We start from the raw sequence: 20288 nt of genomic DNA on the forward strand, positions 1-20288 counted from the left end.
GCAACTCACAATATACTCTGTACCCCACCCTGGTTGTCAAGAGGATGAAAAGTGGGAGGGAAGCTTAAAAAAGACATATGCAAATAAGTTGGCGGTAGAAGGTGACCAAGTGGGAGGAAAGTGGGTGGGATTCTCAAAAAAATTAAAATAATTTTAATTCTACTGCTGTGAGTGTCGGAGGTATAATGCGGCTGTATTGGGATCTGACATGGGGGCGGGGCCTAAAGCAATATGGCGTAAATTGGGTAACACTTTTAGTGAATTTACATGGGAATAACATGGGATGCAGAAAATGTTCATTTCTATGGATTGTATTTGCGCATGGGCAGGTACAAATCCTGCTCAACGAAAATTTATTGAAGGTAAACGCGTTTTGCAAGCCGGGCACATTATAAAGTGTGGTGTAAATCGTGTAATTTTGGTTTTGGTTTCGGAAATTTATGGAAAATTACGCTTAAATTTTTCGCTACAGTACTGCCACAGCCTCTCACAGAACACTTAATTCTGCAGAAAGATTTCTCACGCGGTAAAAATGTAGCTTCATTCATAATGCTAAAATAATTAACAATGACAGCGGAACTACAATTGCAAGTGACACAAACAGTTATCCAAAACTAGTTACATTTTTCAACACCAGATGGCATGTGTACGAATGTCAGATCCCAATATGAAAGCTGAACTCTCCACGCGTTAGATGCTGCATGCAATACGTAGCTCCCCCACCATCTCTTTACCCAACCACTCTCACAGTCTTTCCACTGAACACTCACGTTACGTTGCAACTGAACGCACACCATGTCCTACGCATTGGGCCCTCTTATGCCACTCACTCCCATCCTCCCACAGTTCCGCGCGGTATTTCGCGAACCCTTTGTCTCTCGAGGTTCTAATTACGATTTTTGAATTTATGGTACCGTATATGTTTATACACAGGAGAGACACATACAAATTAGAGGGTGGTGACGGGTGGAAAGTTGGTGGTGGACTTAATTTTGAGTAACCACAACAATTCTTTTTTCTCCGTGTGCCATCGTATTTGAATCATTCTCATAAAAAGGACAAATGCATGACATTATTTTTAATAAATAATTATAATGTTGAGGGCCTAACTATAGAAGTCAACAGGATTTAATAAGATTTTATAAAAAAAATTAAAAAATTTCAAATAATTAAATATAATCATGTTTATATCGTGTAAAAACTCCCCTCCGTTACCGTTCGCGAAGTAAGTTTTATTTAAAGAAGAATTATTGCATTCATACTGCAATAGGAAAACATCTTTTGTCCAGTAACATCTACTAATTACATTCTTTGTAATTGATTCAGAAAGCCTAAAACAGAATATTTGTAAAATATTTTTTCCTAGAATTAAATCAGTTTTGTTCGCAAAGTAAACTCCCCTCCGTGACCAGTTACAAATATAATAAGTAAATGAAAAAAATGATAATTGAGAAATGAAGAATTCAAAAGTGTTTACAGTAACGATGTTGTTTTGCTCAGTACACAACATCATGAAAGAAATGAAAGAAAGATTTTCAGTTTCGCAGTGTTCGTCGACAAAAAAACTCCTCTCCGTGATCACTCTAATTAAGTTTTTTGATAAATAAATAATAAATATTATTAATAATTTTTAGAATATTCTATTATTTGTATGAAATATCGCGAATACTATTATTACTTTTTTTAATAAAATTTATTATTTTTATATTAGAATCAATAAATTTTGACTACGCCTAAAGGAAGAAATCTCCCCTCCGTGATCGCTAGTCACATCCATCAATTATAAAGCCCCATGCAAAAAAAGGACCTTTTTCGTACCTTGAATTTTAAAACTTTCTTTATCATAAATTTTTAAAAACGGACCTTAAATTTGTAATCAGCGACCCCAGAAACCTTCGAGTAACTGTTTTAAAGTAAATAAATAAAATGATTTTATCACTCGGTCGATATTAAATAAAAAACATGAAGATAACGATCACTCCGAGTCAAGGCAAACAAAAGAAAACAAAACTATTTCTTTTACGTTTCAGCAGCACCGCTGCCCTCTTCAGAAACAATAAGAAAGAAAATTTTCTTCAAGTAATTCATTTGAAGATGAAATAATTGGAGAGGAATAGACGTCTGTACGATAGGCAGTCTATCTAAACACTGTTGTTTTAAAGTAAGTTGGATGGATTTTTAAAACTTTCGTCCGATATATTGGACCCGTCATTTTGAATTTTTAAAAACGGACCTTAAGGGGGGCGCCTACTTTATCGGGTCAAAAAAATCGATTTTTTAAAAGTTGTCTTAACTGAAAGTACAACTATCAGAGAATATGCTCTTAAAATATTACGTCAAAGTAGAAAGTATTTTTCAAGTTACAGCTTGTAGAACGCAATAAAGCGCGTGGCCTGGCGCGCCACTCCACTCGCGGTCTCTGATACTTTTCATAATTTGTTGCGCTTATCTACTATTACACCTACCATTAAAATTACCATTTATCAGTAAAATGTCGTCTTATTCAAGAGCTACCCATAAAAAAAAGTCGTTCATCGAGGCCTGTGACTGCCGTAAGTTTTTAATAAACAGTTTTTCAATCTTTAAACTCGTTTTTCTCAAAACACTGTTTTTTGTAGTTTGCGTACAAGATAGACAAAAATCTATTCAACCGATTAAGGTCTACCTGGGCTTGTTTTAAAGATAAAAAGTGTCTCTTCTGTATGAACTAAATTTGTTTTTGATAGACTTAAATTTAGTGCTTTCTTTTAAAGAAAAAATGAGATTTTTTTGGCGAAAATTAAATTTTTTTTAAAAAGTCATGTAAAAATGTCAGTTTTTACTTTCTATTGAAATCTTTTAATTCATACAGAAGGCAATAATGTATATTTAAAGAAAAAATTTTGTTTTTTTGTTTTAGATAAGAATTGTGGACCCTATGTTGTACGCAATGGGAAAATTTCAGCAGCGAGGCGTTATATATATGGCGTTTATTTTATTATTAAATTCTATTTTCATTTAATCAAAAAATTATATTTCAAAGATTTAAATATATACGAAAAAATACACTAAATCTCGCATCGATTTATTTAAATGTGTTTGAGAAAAAAATTCCTAAAATGTACGCAGTTTTTTACCTTCTAAAGTAGGGTCCCCCTTAAACTCGTAATCAGCGCCGCCAAAAACTCGTGAGTAACCATTTTCGAGTAAATTAGATTGATTTTTGAAATTGTCGTCCGCCATTTTGAATTTTGAAAAACTAACACCGGATTCATGTAACAACGGATTCGGTCATTGCATCGGCGACAAAATATTAAACAATTATTTTTTAAACAATAATGTTTATAAAGTTCGTAACAACGTATTTTAGAGGAATCTTACATTGGTCACGGTGCCCAATTCGAATATTAGTTTTCTATTCCTACTATGTGATCCTAAACACTCCGCAAGATGCGATTTTTAAAATTTATTTATTTGTAGAAAAATGTTGGGCCTAATATTTTGGATTAGGCCCAATATTTTGGGCACTTAGGACACATGTCTGAACGCAGAATTTCATAGGGATTACGAATTTCATACTGAAAATTAATGGTTTCATTTAAGAAAACTACTTTAATCATTGTAGGGCCCAACATTGGGCCCAGAACTGTATAGTGAAAGAAGCAGTATCACGAAAATGCGCGTTTTTCAAGCAGTAAAAAAAGGTTTAAAAAATTTTTTTCTCGCTCATTACTTTATTTAAAGAAACGCAATTTTTTCATAACATATTAGACGTCATAAACCTTCAAGAAAAATTTATCTCTCTAAATATGAATTAGTCACTATTCACTAATTTAACAGCGCCGATTCGTTTAATTAATGAATTAGTAACAGTTATTATTAATTTTTAGTCAAAAATGACTAATTAATTAGTTAATCTAATTTTTAGGTTATGTTACATGACTAAAAAATTAGTAGATTTATGTCTACCACTCTGAGAAACTTTAGTTTATAAAATTTGATATTATAATACAAAGTTTTACAAAAAGCCAATAGTAAACGAGGATATGGCGTTACCTTTGAATAAATTATTATTTAATATTATAAGGGAGACCGGGGACCCATGATACACGGGGTCCTATGAGACACTTGTCATATTTTCAAAAGTATAAGTCGCAAATAATAAAGTAGAATGCAGATGGTAAGTAGATTGGATATGATTATGTTTGCCATCTAGTGTTCAATTTCAAAGTTATTTTTCTGGACTTAATGGAGGATTGAAGTGTGACGCTCCAGAATTTTAAGGTAAAGAAAATATTTTCAATGCACGCGCAGTTAGCTTTTGGTCATTTGATTTACATTTTTTGGAAAATTTCTTTTTTTATAATATTCTTTGAACCTTCAGGTATAATTTGATATATTAACCGTCTACCTAACCTAATTTTTCAATTTTTCGTAGCTTGTTCAAATATTTTTGATACTCGGGGACCCATGAGACACAAATGACTGGGGTCCCATGAGACAGTATAAATAATAAGCATTTGATTATTTTAGACATATTTTGTAATTCAACACTTTTTTCATTAATTTGTAGGTTCTGTATAATGCATTCTAATCGAAAAGTATGTTATTTATTATAGTTAATAACATAATTTTAATTTGTAGACGCCGTTATCATGCCTCGTAATAAACCAAGAATTTCAAATAAAGGGCAGTTTTCCCCTCAAGTCATGCAAGAGGCCTTGAAATTGGTAAGTAAAATATAAATTGACAATGATTAAAATAATGTAAAAATTATAAATGATCTATTTGTTGTTCGTTTTCCAATTTTTCAGGTTCGTGAGGGTTATGCAGTTAGAACAGCAGCTAATTTAAAAGGACTTAGCCACTCAACACTCTAACGATATGTAAACAAAAGCAAAGATGTTCAAAACTTAAGCGCTATGCAACTCTTTCCAAATTATTCAACGCGTCAAGTTTTCTCCAATGAGTTAGAGGATTCTCTTGCTGAATACATTCTTACGTGCAGTAGGTCAGGCTATGGTCTCACATCACTGGAAATTAGGCAGTTCGCTTATCAACTAGCTCAGGCTAACGCTCTTCAAACCATTCCAAAATCCTGGCATGTTAATCTTCGCGCGGGTGAGGATTGGTTTGTTGGGTACATGTCTAGACACAAAAATTTGTCTGCAAGAAAACCAGAACAATGCAGCGTTGCTAGAGCCATGGCCTTCAACAAGACAAACATTGCAAATTGCTTTGAAAAATTGGAGGATGTTATAAATCGGAACCCAAATTTCGCTAATGGAAGCCGGATTTATAACTTGGATGAGACTGGCACATCTACCGTTGGTGTGATCAAGAAGATGAAAATAATTGGTGAAAAAGGTGCTAAACAAATTCACCAGATCAAAAGTGCTGAACGTGGAGTTCTTGTAACAACTTGCTGCATAATCGGAGGTAATGGGTGTGTTTTACCACCAGTAATGGTTTTTCCACGGGCAAAATTTAAAAGAAGTATGACAATTAATGCATACCCAGGAACTCTTGGTTTAGCCACGAAAAATGCTTGGATGACAGCTGAAATTTTCGTACAAGCAATTCGCCACTTCATTAAGTGCACAAACAGCTCTAAAGAAAATCCTACCCTTCTCATTCTTGACAATGTCGCTTCTCATTTGAGTATTGATGTAATCAATTTATGTCGTGAAAATGGAGTGATACTTTTTACGCTACCTCCACACACAACCCACAAAACGCAACCTTTAGATGTTGGAGTGTTTGGCCCGTTTCAAACAGCTTATAGTACAGCTTATCATAACTGGACCGTTGCTCATCCAGGTGAAGTTTGTACAATATACGATATTGCAGCTCTAGTTAATGACGCCATCTGCAAGGCTGCCATTCCTTCAAATATTTTTTCAGCGTTCAGAGCAACTGGCATTTATCCTTTTAATAAGGATATATTTTCAGATTTAGATTTTGCTCCTAGCCAAGTTACAGAAAATCCTCCTCCAAATCAACAACAAGCTATTGACTTGCAAGTTGAGACCCAAAAATTTCGAAGATCAGAAGAACTAGTTGATGGTCCTGAACACTCAGTAAGTCATTCAGCTATAGTTGTGACACCTAAGAAAATCAGACCGTTGCCTAAAGCAAAGCCAAAAGAAGTTACAAGGAAACCCAGAGAGAAAGGTAAATGTAGAGTGGCTACTGATTCTGCTGAAAAACATGAAATTCAAGAAAAACACAATTTAAAGACCAAAAAAGAAGAAGAAAAGGAAGCAAAAAAAAAGGAAAAAGTCCGTAGAAATTTGCAAAATCTTTTAGAAGCCGAAATTAACTTTACGGGAAAGAAAAGAAAACTAAGAGACAGAAACAAAAATCCTTGCAAGAAAATAAAATCGAAGACTTCAGAAGTGGACATTATTGAGGACAGTGATGAAGATATGAGAGAAGGTCATAAAAATAAAGGGGTCAAAAACGGTGATCTTAAATATTTTAAACCCTTGCAGCACTCACCTGAAGAAGGTGAATCTGTGTTAGTTGAATTTCAAGGAAAGGAAAAGAAGTATTGCGTTGCCAAAATTCTTAAAGAAAAGGGGAGTAACAATGAACTGGAAGTTTCTTGTTATTGCAAATGTGATAAAATTAACAAATTTCTTCTCCCTCGTGTTCCGGATTTAAAAGCAGTTCATGTTAAAGATATTAAAGCCATTTTAATGAAAACAATTTCAAGTTACACAACTCGTAAAAAGAGTTCATTTCTTTCGATTATGATTTTAGTCAACTTCAAATGGCGTAAGTAGTTATTGTATCTATTCTTAAATTATCTCTTGGACAACTAATGCTGTGATCTTTTTAAATTATTATATAAGTAAATTATTCAGTCAGTATAAGATCTCAGAAAATATATTTTTGTTATTTTAAAAGAAGATTTTAAAAGAGATAAAATGTTATTATACTTATTTAATATCTAATGTTAAGACTTGTAAAACGGATTGTAAACAATTTTCATTCAAAATATTTAAATAAACTTTTAATTTGATTTTACTTTATTGTATTCCAAATAGAAACTTAAATATAAAAAATCAAGTGTCTAATATTTTATGAATTACGTTTATACTTATTGTCTCATGGGTCCCCACGTTCGTCTCATGGGTACCCGGTACCGGGGTCCCATGAGACATTGCAAGGTTTTACAAAATCTCTCGTCATATCGATAAAAATCATTATATTAAAACGAAACGTGAATTATTTGAAAGTTTAATAACTAAATTAATTAATCATGCTTTAGTTAATATTATTTATTATCCTTTTTTGATTTTACGAGCGATTTCCAAAAAGTGTCTCATGGGACCCCGGTCTCCCTTACTCAGTGAGTATTCTGAATTTGGAAAGAGTAATATAATAATTAAATATCCATCCCATGTGAAAATAAAATTACTATAGTGTTTTGGGGAATATTGACATAAAAGTTAAAAAGCCCTCCATAATAATAGAAAAAAATTTATTTTCAAATTAATTTAAGTCGTTCCTTAAAATTTAGAAAAAACTGAAATATGGGCTCATGGGGCAAGGATAGTTAGAGCTATTACGGCTCGATAAAATCCTGCTAATGCGATTGCAAATTATAAAAAAAAGGTTAATTGTTCTTTTTATGTTGATATACATAATGGTACGTAATTATGTACGAAAAAAGAAGCTCATTGACCAAGAAATTGGTGATCATCTGAAGAATATTGGTTAAACCTCAGATTCTAGTTCAGACGAATTTTAATGCAATAATTGATATTTAGAAAATGTTCAAAACATGTTAATACTTGATATATCAATATTAAATAGTCTAAATCCAATAAAATAAAGAAACCAAAAATTTACTGATTTTCTATGACAATTTTAGCATTTGGATTCTTTTAACTATCCTTGCCCCGGTACTGGGGCAAGGATAGTTAAATTTTTTTTTACTTTTTCATTCGTATCTCGTAGGGATTGCACTCTACAGCAAAATAATGTATAGCAAAATTATAGCCAAATAACCAGGCTTTCCAAAAATACTACTCGTTTACAGATACAAATTCAGGTTTGGTCGCTAGATTCGAAAACGTCTTACCTAACTATTCATGCCCCATCCTCCCCTACTATTAGAAAGTAGTTGAATGACCCAAGAATCCATTTGGTAGAATGAGATTTTGTAGTTGTTTCAGACTTTGTAGTTGATTTAACTCAATTTTGAAGAAAAATGCGAGGAAGAAGGAAATTATTTTTATTAATTTTATTAAAAAGAGTTAAATTAATTACACGCAGAGTTAAAATAAGTATAAAAGCAATTACTTTAAAAGGGCAGCTTCATATAATCGACTTTTTATTTACAGTCTTTAATAAAATGCGTTAAATTAAATTATACAAATAGTTAAGGTTTAAAGGTATTAGAATAAATTTTTTATCGATCAAAAAAGAGAATGGCGGCACTGCAGCTGTTCCAACTTTGTTCCTCAATTTTGTGCCGTGGATTGGTCAGGTCTTTGTTATTAAAGAAAATCGACAAACCAAATTATTTTCATAAAATAAGTTATTCCTCTTCTAACTAATTTCAATTGAGTAGAAGAAAAAATTAATTAAAAATTTTTAAATATTAAGAAAAAGAACTTTAAAGTAAATGCATTTTTGAAGCAACAAATTTATTATATGAGGTATATTTTGAGGCTGTATCAAATGGCTTACTAAAAGAACCGAAAAATTTTAAATAAACAAGTTACAAGCGTTAAAAAAAGATTTTTTTTGAATGTTTGTTCAGTTTTTATAATTTTTTTAAATCTTATCACTTTAGAATACCACTAAATGCTAAAAATCTAACACACAGCGTAAAATTTATTTACAAAGTACGTTTATTAAAAATTATTAAATTTTGTGTGAAATGTGACAATATAACCCAAAATTTCTCGATACTATTCAAAATTGTCTGAACAGATGGATTACATTTTTTATTAATAGGAAATTATTTATTAAAATGAATTTTTATTCAAAATCTTACATTCCAATTGAAAAAGTTAATAATGAATCCGCATTCTTAAAATTCCTGATTCACTAGACGGTGCAATTAATAATCTTTTCTTTCCTGGCTAGTTATGTTAGATAAAAGATTGTACATAGAATTTTAATTAGAAATTTATGATATATGTATTTCAACGAAAATTGTTTTGCAAACAGGTCAATCAATGTGTTTTTAAATTTTCCTTAAGTATGTCATTTTAGTTCTAAAGTAAAATTAAGATTTTTTAATATAAAATTAGAATTGGCATTCTATAAATGGAAACAATCTAGCAGAAAAATCGTTTGTGGGCATAAAACGGCCCAAAAAAAAGTTTCCAAAGAAATATCATATAATTGTATTAAAAGTTTTTGGGGTCACTGAATCCAAAAAAGTCAGATTTAAAAAAATATAAAATAGCAAACCCAATATGGCTACCAATATGACGGAAAAATTTAAAATTGATTACATTTGATCAAAATTCGGTGCTAGAGGGTTTTTGGGGTCATTGAATCAAATTTGAGGGCAGATTTAACAAATTCAAAATTTGGATTCATAGACGACAAAAAAAAACCACAGTACCGAATTTTGAACGAATAGAATCAATTTTAAAATTTCCTCCATATTGGCTTGCCATTTTGCATTTTTTAAATTTTACCTCAAATTTGGATTCAATGACCCCAAAAACCCCCAAGTACAAAATTTTGAACGAATCAAATCAATTTAAAAGTATTCCGCCATATTGGGTCCACCATTTTGACCTTGAAAACCTCCGTATACGCACTGATTCTTAAATGAAATTAGGTTTAGTATTACTTTCTAATGTAGACATAAACGTCAAAAATCACAAACGCTGTACATTTTTTGGACATATACGAGCCACCAAATGTCAAGTGGTTACATTAAAAAATATCTAGGTACAAATAAATGAATTCAACACAATTCAAAAGTAAATAATCGAAAACATACGAAATTCTGGTACAAACAGCGTAATATAAACTATTTCGGAATAGAGAATTTTTTGAAAACAATTGCAATGTTTGAAAAAAAACAATGGTTGAACTTATAAAAAAAAGAAAATTCGGCATTTTATGAGTAAGTTAATTGAAGGTGGTTTAAACAAAAATAATACATAGTCGCACATATTTTTTCAAAATAAAGTTATTTTGCCCTGCATTTTACCCATTTTTCATCCGTTTTTGACTTTTTTTTTAAAAAAAAGGTATAACTTTTTTGTTTTGATCGTTAAGGTGGTTGTCACCTTTCAAATTGTCTAAAGAAAAAAGTGTTTATTTTTACTCGTGTTTTTCAAAAAAAATAGAAAAAATTTTTCTTTTGAAAAATAAAATGAACTCAGGCGAAATTTTGGTGCACTTAAAGTGCAAACCAAATTTGAGGTTGATTACTTAAAATTTACTCAAGTTAGGGGTCGTGTATAAACTACGTTACCAATTTAGGGGGGTGGAGGGGGTCCGGCTCAAACCTACGCTTTGTAACGCTGGGGGGGGGGGAGTTTTGTCAAAGTAACGTTACACTTGTGAAGTGCACTTAATAAAAAAAATTATAAAACACTTAATGGTTAATCTTTTAAAATTTTCAAAATTTTTACATATTGGTTCGATAGATGACTCTGCGTTAGTCTTCATAGCATTTCTAATAGAAACGTTTCCTTTCTGATAAGATATATTTTGAGGGAATCTAAACCTTGATATGCTGGCCGGTGTAACGTTTTGTTTGTTATGTTAACGTTTTGTTCTTTAAGTTTCTCGCGTTCTTCTTATTTACTTTTTTAATGAAAAATTGTTAGAACTGTACGAAAGACTGTATCTCGATTTCAAATTCGGTACAGCAGTGAAATTTCGAAGAAATCAATACAAACAAAATCTAATGCGAAGTGGAATGAATTAAAGGCACAAAGTGTTAATCCTTTAGAGTTAAAATTAAATACAGAAAAAACCATAAAAAATCTGACATTAGAAACAACTAAGCGGTCTGCAAAACTGTTGAATTTTTTTGTCCAATTAAGTATATTTAATTTTTTATTAGGTTGTGAAATTATATATATTCATTTTAAGTTGGTAATGGAAGTTCTATTGAGTGCCAGTTGATTGCTTTTTCACCCGAAACTATGTTCTTTTCTTTATTTTGTATGAAACTTTTCTTGCATTTTACTTCTGGTTTTATATGTCGTATTTATTTTTCTGAAGGCTGCTAAATCTGTGCCAAAAGAATCTACTTCTACGGAAGGGTCCTTAAAGGAATCGGTGTTAAATGCTAAAATTTCTGTTGAAGAAGTCAGTGACAAAAAATCTGGTATATAAAATAATTTTTCTGCATGTTTATTATTAATTAATTGTAAAAATCAATAATTCTGCAATAAAGATTTCGAAATTTATTAAAACGTTTTTGAGTGGCATGTATAATTCAAATAGTGTCATGTTTAATTTATTTTCTTTTGTAGAAATTTGATTTATATTATTCTGGGTCGTCTATGATATTGAAAGGATAGGTATTTTTTTTATAAAAACAAGATTTCACACAGCAATATAGATAGAAAATTTACAGTTTTATTTTTTAAATTTAGTTACTTCATTTACATAAAAGTTCTATAAATAATAATTATAATTTTCTTTTAAAATATGTTATTTATTATGAAATACGTAAAATATGTTATTTAATTATGTTTTCTTTTTTTGCAATTTAGGCAATGAAGACATTCATTCCGTTCATTCCGACGTTGTTAATAGTGATGATGAAATACAGGAAGTCACCAGCACTTCGAGTAGCATTTCGTTCTCTTCATCCTATCCCAAATCACGTCAGGAAGCTTTAGAAAAAGAAATTAAAATTGCATAGAGTGAATTAAACTGTCTGGTTACAAAAAGAGATTCTGGATTTTCAGATGTCAATACTGAAAGAGATATTATTTCGATGCGAAAAAAATTAGAGACAGCTAAAAAAAGATTAAAAGATAAAAAACTAAGAGCAGATTGGCAAAAAGACTGCAGACAAAAACAGAAAGAACGATTGAGAAATTTACAACGAAATCTTCCAGAAACCGATAATGTTCCACAAATTAGCGTAGGACGTCCACGTCTAGAATCAAATCAAAGTGGATTATTGCAAGCAATTTGTGATATAGCTATGCATTCAGGATCGGCTGATGATAGGCGTCGATCTGAAAAAATTCGGGCTTGCAGGACTTTGGATAGCCTACACGAGGAATTACAGTTAATGTGATTTATTTTATCCCGATCAGCAACTTACCTCAGAATTATTCCTCGAAATTCGGTAACTAAAGAAGGAAAAAGGCACGTAAAAACTGTTCCGGTCAGGTTGTGTAGGGCCCAAGCTGATCAACATAGAGATCATCCGGATCAACTCTTTTGCAAAGCTACTATCAACAGCCTTGAGGAAATTGCTTCGATACTTGGATCAAAGCAGGTTCATCAAATGATTCTTTTTCTGAAAAAAAGAAAATTTTATCTAAAGGGCTTCATATTTATACATTTTTACGTATTTTTACGTGTAGATTACAAGAAAAATATAATGAGTATGATTAGAGTTGATAATCATAGCGTTTTCCAGGAAAAACTGATAATTTTTGTTATATGTGACTAATGTGTATATCTATGTGCTTTTATGCTCTCATTACAGGAAAAATTAAGCAAAATTGGACTTTTTCCATCAGCCTTCACACTTTAACCCACTTAAATTTTAGGTTTAATGGTGCGGAACCCTCGGTTTTAATGCCAGTGTAACTCGCACTTGTCCGATTTTGTAAAGCTTTGTCATCTTATTAAAATATAAATTATTTATGTGTAATGATTCGCATTTTGTGCCTAAGGATTTGCTCGCCGGATGGAGTCCGGGTACCTAATTTTCAGTTCTTCTCTAGTTTATTTAATCTGCTTTTAAATCGTAGTGTGAGTTTTTGTGATTTCGGAAAGGAAGGTGAAGTCAGTGACAAAACATGATTTAAACCTTCGAAAGAAATATATATTTTACCAAAAATAATAAAAAAAGAATAAAGAATTTATACAAAAAAAATAACAATAGTAAAAAAATAAAAGACTCTATACAATGCAGAAAAATATAATAAAGAATAAATATATATAACAAAAGGGAATAGCTAGCATCACTAGGTGTCGCTCGTTCGCACCTTTGTCTCGCTCGCTCTTGTATTGTAAAAGAAAGAAAGATATCTTGGGTTATACATTCATATCACGATTACATGGGTCAGGATGACCGATAACTCATTGCGCGGGGAGTTACTAGAATTACCCCCTAGACGACGGTACGGACGGTAACTAGGGTCGTGCACGCGAGGTCGATTATACGTAATCGGGAAGAATCTAGATGTGGGATACGGTTCCCACATTCGTGCCCGACGCGAAGCTAGTGCAATGAATATGATATATTGTGATTCACCAGGTGTCACCCTCATCCGAGGAGCGCCTCGAGATGGGAGTTGACCTGGGGCAACGTCTAGGTCGAGAGAGGGGCGCCTCTACTCGACATGGACGGTCCTGAGTATGAGATGTATGTGTGTGTGAAGAGTAACCTAGTTCCCCAGGTGGAAAAGGGAATACCCTGGTCTCTCACAGGAGCGCTTATAGAGAGACTTGGTGTATTCGTGGAGAGGATGTGGAATGCGGGCGAAGGGTGTTACGGGTCCGTAGGAGCGCCTACAGGACCTGTACATCTCCTTCTAGGATTTTCAGTGAGCCGGGGGTCGCAGGAGCGCCTACAGGCCTCCAGCTCACCTAGTGAAAAGAGAGGATTTTAAGGGTGGAAAAAGAGATCGAGGAAGAGCGAGGAGTTGAGCCGCCGTCGTTTGGCCCGAGGAGCACCTCGAGGCCGGTCGAAGGCGAACTGAAGAATTGGGACTGTGCGATCAAGTATATTGAATGGTCGCGAGAGAGTATGTGAACTCGCGGGGAAAAGAGAGCCGGCGGCGCGGCAAGTGTGCGCCGTCGTTACTCACTACTTGGCTCGCAGCGAGAGAGCTGTCTAGAATGTATATATATACGGAATATACTAAAATGAGAAATATATTCCTCGCGGGGAATAATCATTTTTAAAAAAGAATACTTTCATTACATATGATTAAAGATTACACAGGTCCACAAAAAAAATCGATGAAAGGTTCCTTTGACCAAACCTGGTGTATTATATGTTTTTGGGGTGGCTGATCACGAATCTGAAGTCCGTTTTGTTGCATCACGTCTGGGTTTTTTTCTATTCTCAAAATACATCCGGAATTTTACGTGATAGACAAAATTCTGTAAATATTAACGGATTTTACTAAATATTGGTATCTAGGGGTTTTTGGGGTCGCTGATTACGAATATGAAGTCAGATTTTTAAAATTCAAAATGGCGGATCCAATATGGCGGTCTGATTTTTAAAAAGTTCTTGAATTTCAACCAAACTTGGTATCCAGGGGTTTTTGGGGTCGCTGGTTACGAATCTAAAGTCAGATTTTCGAAATTCAAAATGGCGGATCCAATGTGGCGGTCAGATTTTTAAAAAGTTTTGAATTTCTACAAAACTTTGTTTCGAGGGGTTTTTGGGGTCGTTGATTATGAATCTAGAGTCAAATTTTCAAAATCAATAGCCAATATGTGACGCCGCACGAGAAAAGGTACCTATCCCCGAAATAACATTAGGCTTAGTTTTCTGTGTATAGTGCACGGAAAACTGAGCCTAATGTTATTTCGGGGATAGGTACCTTTTCTCGTGCGGCGTCACAATAACGTTAAGATGTCCTTCATTTTGCAATTACCTCACATAAAAAGCATGCGTATTTTGTAAAACCGCTTTGCTGGCCCAATAAAATTGTCCTTATCTTTAAATCACCACACAATTGCCACTGGTGTTTGTCATATTCTAGTTTTTCCAGTAAGAAATGGAGGTTGCATTATTCTTCATTTAACACTACGGAATGAGCAACTGGTATCGAAGCATATTGGTTGCCATTGTGCAGCAGGACTGCTTTCAAACTTCGCGTTGAAGAATCTCTAAATAGGCGCCAGTCAGCAGCTTTATACGGAATATCATATTTGTTTATTAGTCCTTCAATATCGCTGCAATAAACTAAATTGTCGATATCTGTAAAATATTTCCTGAATTCAATATCTCGATTACGATAAAAACTTATTTAAGTTCCTGGAGCTAGACAGTTTTTTTCTTTCAATCTTGACGTTACTAATTCTGAAATTTCTTTCGAAAGTCCTGCGTCTCGAACCAAGTCATTTAACTCTGCTTGAGTGAAACCATTAGGATTTTTATCAGTCTCATCACTTGATTCTTCTGAGGTGTCATCATGTATCTCCATATCTTCAGGATCAACAGGAACTAGAACTTCGCTAGTAGAAATACCACTTTCATTATTCTGTTCAGGAGCAAGAAGGACAGGTAGAGTCACAGATTCGACAGAAGCATAAAGGATGTTAAATTTTGTGTTACAGCTGTGACCAAAAATAGTCGTTAAACAAAAATAACAATCTCTCTTATGATTTGTTGCACTACGCCAGATCATTGGAGATGCAAATTTTTGTTTTTTATGTTTCTTGAGTTGCAAAGAGCAGCTTAAGCATATCTCTTTTGGAGTGACCATTTCACTAGTTTCAATGCCGAAAAATTCCGTATAACTAGACTTAAGTGAATCTGTAAATTTTTTTCGAAGCTTACTGACAACATATTCTCCACAAATGACACAGAAATTTTCTATTTTCTTCTTGCAAAATATACTTCTTGTGGCATTAAACTCTACATTAGCCAAGTCACCAACTAGTGTAGAGCTGCGGTCGTTGGATGACGACGCCTGGGGGCCCGCTTTCCCACCCTGTCCAGCCGCCGATACTGGGGTTTCGACTCCCTGCATCGTACTTTTCTTTCGTGTGCCTACCATAACGGCGTGAAGGTGAGCCTATAATGAGTTTAGTGCACGTGCAACTAAGACTATTGTAGACTCACCTTGAGGAGCGTGATCCAGGGACTCTGCTGGATCACGCAACAACTCCGTTGCCCGCCGTTACCACGTGGAGGTGCCCTGGATGCAGGCACATGAAAGAATTCGTAACCAGCGACCCCAAAAACTCCTAGATACCAAGTTTGGTTGAAATTCAAATTTTTTTTTTAAACTGACCTCCATATTGGATTTCGAAAATCTGACTTCAGATTCGTAATCAGCGACCCCAAAAACCCCTGGATACCAAGTTTGGTTGAAATTCAAGAACTTTTTAAAAATCAGACGGCCATATTGAATCCGCCATTTTGAATTTTAAAAATCTGACTTCATATTCGTAATCAGCGACCCCAAAAACCCCTAGATACCAATATTTAGTTAAATCCGTTAATATTTACAGAATTTTGTCTATCACGTAAAATTCCAGATGTATTTTGAGGTTAGAAAAAAACCCAGACGTGATGCAACAAAACGGACTTCAGATTCGTGATCAGCCACCCCAAAAACATATAATACACCAGGTTTGGTCAAAGGAACCTTTCATCGATTTTTTTTGTGGACCTGTGTTATATCAAGTGTGATGATACAAATTGCTGCTCCCCGTATAGAAGCAACTTGAGGCAAATTTTATATCAAAGATTTCTTCGGGCACCTTTTCCTATAAAGCAGGATCCGTTTTGCATTCCTCCTCCTGAAGATTATGTCTCCGAGTTTCCGTCACTTTTACTGAGACAGGCCTTGAATTTGCGTCCGGAGTATTCTAAACCAGAGGAGGTGCCCTATGATTTCTATTGTCCATCACAGCGCGCAGAAATCAGAAAGAGAGTTTGTCTTCATTGTGGGCTTTATATTGCATCAATAAAGTCAAAAAATCGTCATCAGTATGTACTATTTTCTACCACACAACAATAATCATATAACGGAAGAACAAGATCTTTAATAAGGAGAATACGCGTAGAGGTTGGAAGAGAGTCCCTATTTCTATATAATTGTTGAAGTAAAATCAATGTCTTCCTGGAAATTTCATAAACATGATCTCCCCAGGACAAACTTCTATCCAGAATTAATCCAAGGTCTTTCACTTTTTCGGTAAATACAATAGGAATTCCCTGAACCAAAATATCAGGAAGAGCTCTCAATGATTCCAACGAGGGATTTTTAGAAGAAGATAATACCATTGCTTGAGTCTTATTAGGGTTAAGTTTAAGTCCATTATCTTTCGATCAAGCAACGACATAGTCTATATCTATCTGGATTTTTGCAATAAGTTCATGGATTGATGTCAATGAACCTGAGATGTATAATTTGAAATCATCAGCATATTTGTGGTATTTACAATGCTTTAATTCCTTACCAAGATCAGAGATAAAAAGATTAAATAAAAATTAAAGAAAGGGCTGCTCCCTGTGGAACACCACATTTAAGTATATCCCAATCCGACCCATCTCCATTATCATCCAATACCCTCTGTAATCTATGACTAAGGTATGATTGAAACCAGTCACAGACTGTTCCAGACATTCCACATGCACTTAGTTTATCAACTAACAAATTATGGTCAACTGATGGGAAGGCCTTTAAAAAATCAAAAAAGATAACTATGGTAATGTCCTTAACATCCATGGCAAGCTTAATGTCGGATGTAAACTTCAGAGTGGCAGTGGTAGTACTGTGCTTCGACCGCAACCCGGACTGTAGTACCTCAAATAAATTATTTTCAGCTAAAAATGAAGTCATTTGGTCACATACTAATCTTTCCAAGGGTTTAGCTAAAGCACATTCTATGGAGACAGGTCTAAAATCAGACACTTTAACTGGGTTTGAAACTTTAGGAACTGGTCTAATATTACTCATCTTCCATAGTTCTGGAAAGATCCTTATTTGAAGAGAATAATTATTAATATGTAAAAGAACAGGAAAAATCACTGGCAGAGCTAATTTAATCATTTTGGTAGAAATCTGGTCAGGGCCCATTGCATTAGACTTTAATTCCATAATACTTTTAAGTAAAGTGTCTGGTGATATGTCAGAGAAAAAAAACTTGTTGTCATAAAAAATAATAGAATTATTATTATCTGTTGGATCATTTGAATTTGTATCAAGAATAGGATTCACATTAAAAGTTTCTAAAAAATCATTAACAGGAAAGGAATTATTATTAGAGGACTTTTTATTGCATATTGAGTTCAATTTTTTCAATGTATGCCATATATTTTCAGATTTACTTCTGTTTTTAATGAGATTATAATTATACTTATTGAATGCATCTCTTATTTTAGTTCGAACTAGATTACGAGTTACTTTAAAATTCCTAAGGTCTTCATGAGAATTAGTTCTTCTAGCTTTAGCACGCAGTTTATTTCTGGTCTTGATGAGCGCTCTTAGTTCAGCATTCATCCATGGGGAGAAGTTCTTGCTTGTATTAGAAAGATGCAAAGGAGCAAAGTAGTCATATGCTGAAGTTAAAAAGGAGGTTAATTTAAAAACTTTAACGTTTATATCTACTTCCCTATATAAACTCGGCCAATCATAGCTCGACAAATGTGTTAAAAAGTCTATTTCAGAGATATTATTTAAATTTCGTACAAGCTTTGATTGACGAGTATATCGAAAATGCTTAACATCAAATTCAAAGTTAATTTAAATCAAATCATGATCTGTCAAGAAAGAAACTGGATGTTGTCCAAATGAGACTACTTTCTCAATATCATCCACGAACATTGCATTAATCCTAGTGCTAGAGTTTCCCGAATGGTGCGTGGAGTCATGAGGGACAACACACATACCAGAGGAGTAACACATGGAAGTCATATAATTGGTTGTTGAGGAAGGCTGATTGAGGTTGCAATTAAAATCACCCATGATAATTGTTCTTAGAATGAAAAGAGGGTATTCGAGTAAAGTAAAACGTGATTAATTAAACTTGATATATTTGGATTAGAACAAGAATCAAAATCAATAGATATTAACCGCATGGATGCGACCAGCGAACTAAACTCACAGCAACTTATGCGTTAATGTATCACATGACATTTCTTAAGTTTCCTATTGGTTCAAAAGTAAAGTGATTTTGCGCATGACATTAATATTTGAAAGAGTGATATAAAATCTTAATAGATCGATACTTGAACAATTTAGTTAAATATAAAAAGATCAGAACTTGTAGTTCTTACACTTCCCCTCAAGTGAGAGTCTCTAATAAAAAAAAATCACTTAAGTTGTTGTAAGCCAGCTGATGTTGCACAGAATAACATTTTTGCTTTACAGAGTCCCTTGGTAAGAAAATCAGCTACTTGCTTCTCACTTGGGATATACTTTACTGAAAAAAGTTTCTTATTTATCACTTCACGAATGAAATGGTGGCGAATGTCTATGTGTTTGGTTCTCGCGTGAAATGTCGGGTTTTCCGCCAACGAGAGACAACTTCTGTTGTCACACCATACTGTCAAATCACCGAGATCAGCAAATCCTAGTTCCTGGACAAGTCGTTGAAGGTATATGGCTTCCTTCACGCATTCAGCCATCGCCATATACTCGGCTTCTGTCGTCGATAGAGCCACAGTTTTTTGTTTACGTGAGTCCCAAGAAATAGGTCCACCTCCCAGCATGAACACATATCCAGATTGAGACTTCCGGTCCTCAATGCAGCCACCCCAGTCTGCATCCACGAATCCTTCAATTGGTCCGGGTTGCTTCTTGAAACGGATTCCCACGTCAGCTGTTACCTTAAGGTACCGAAGTACTCGCTTTGCGGCCTTCCAATGCTCAGTTCCGTAGCAATTGTTAAATTGACCAAGTTTACTGATCGTGTAGGAAATATCGGGACGGGTCGTCACAGACAGATATGTAAGAGCACCCACTAATTCTCGATAGGGGAGCTTTCGATCATCGTCATTTGCGTTGTCATTTTTCTTTAGTTTAGTTCCGAGGTCCATTGGCGTACTGACCGGATTGCATTCGGTCATTTCGAATCGCTCGAGCAGTTCGTGAATGTATCCTTGTTGGCACATTGTCACCTCATTTTTCGTTTGAGTAAATTCCACGCCCAAGCAGTATTTTGCATCGCCTAGGTCCTTAGTTTCGAACTCAGAGGACAACATTCTTTTGAAATCATTAATTCGCTTTTCCTTTTTAGCGGCCACCAAAATGTCATCCACGTAGACAACATCCAGCAACAAGTCTTCACCTTTTCCCGATTGAAACAAACAAGGATCTCCTTTCGTCGGATTAGCGTTGAACTTCCTCAAAACTCCGTCTAATTTCTTGTACCAGGTCCTTCCAGCCTGTTTCAGGCCGTACAACGATTTCTTTAAAAGACACACTTTA

At 34.1% G+C, this 20288-nt stretch overlaps 1 protein-coding gene across 5 annotated transcripts in view; it reads left to right on the plus strand.

The window, feature by feature from the left end:
• Positions 1-20288, plus strand: part of LOC127290862 (chloride channel CLIC-like protein 1) — a 175872-nt gene that overhangs the window by 105845 nt on the left and 49739 nt on the right. Inside the window, exon 8 of one of the 5 annotated variants that reach the window (XM_051319676.1) lies at positions 11694-12502. The exons of the other annotated variants lie outside the window; for them this stretch is intronic. Coding sequence (XP_051175633.1) covers positions 11694-11845 — 152 coding nt within the window. The 3' untranslated portion in view covers positions 11846-12502. Of the gene's footprint in view, positions 1-11693; positions 12503-20288 lie in introns of those variants that run through there. 5 annotated transcript variants of the gene reach the window in all.

This window comes from Leptopilina boulardi, unplaced genomic scaffold (assembly GCF_019393585.1).
Source record: "Leptopilina boulardi isolate dan_hultmark-lab unplaced genomic scaffold, ZJU_Lbou_2.1 LbouV2_90, whole genome shotgun sequence".
Classification (NCBI taxonomy): Eukaryota; Metazoa; Arthropoda; class Insecta; order Hymenoptera; family Figitidae; genus Leptopilina; species Leptopilina boulardi.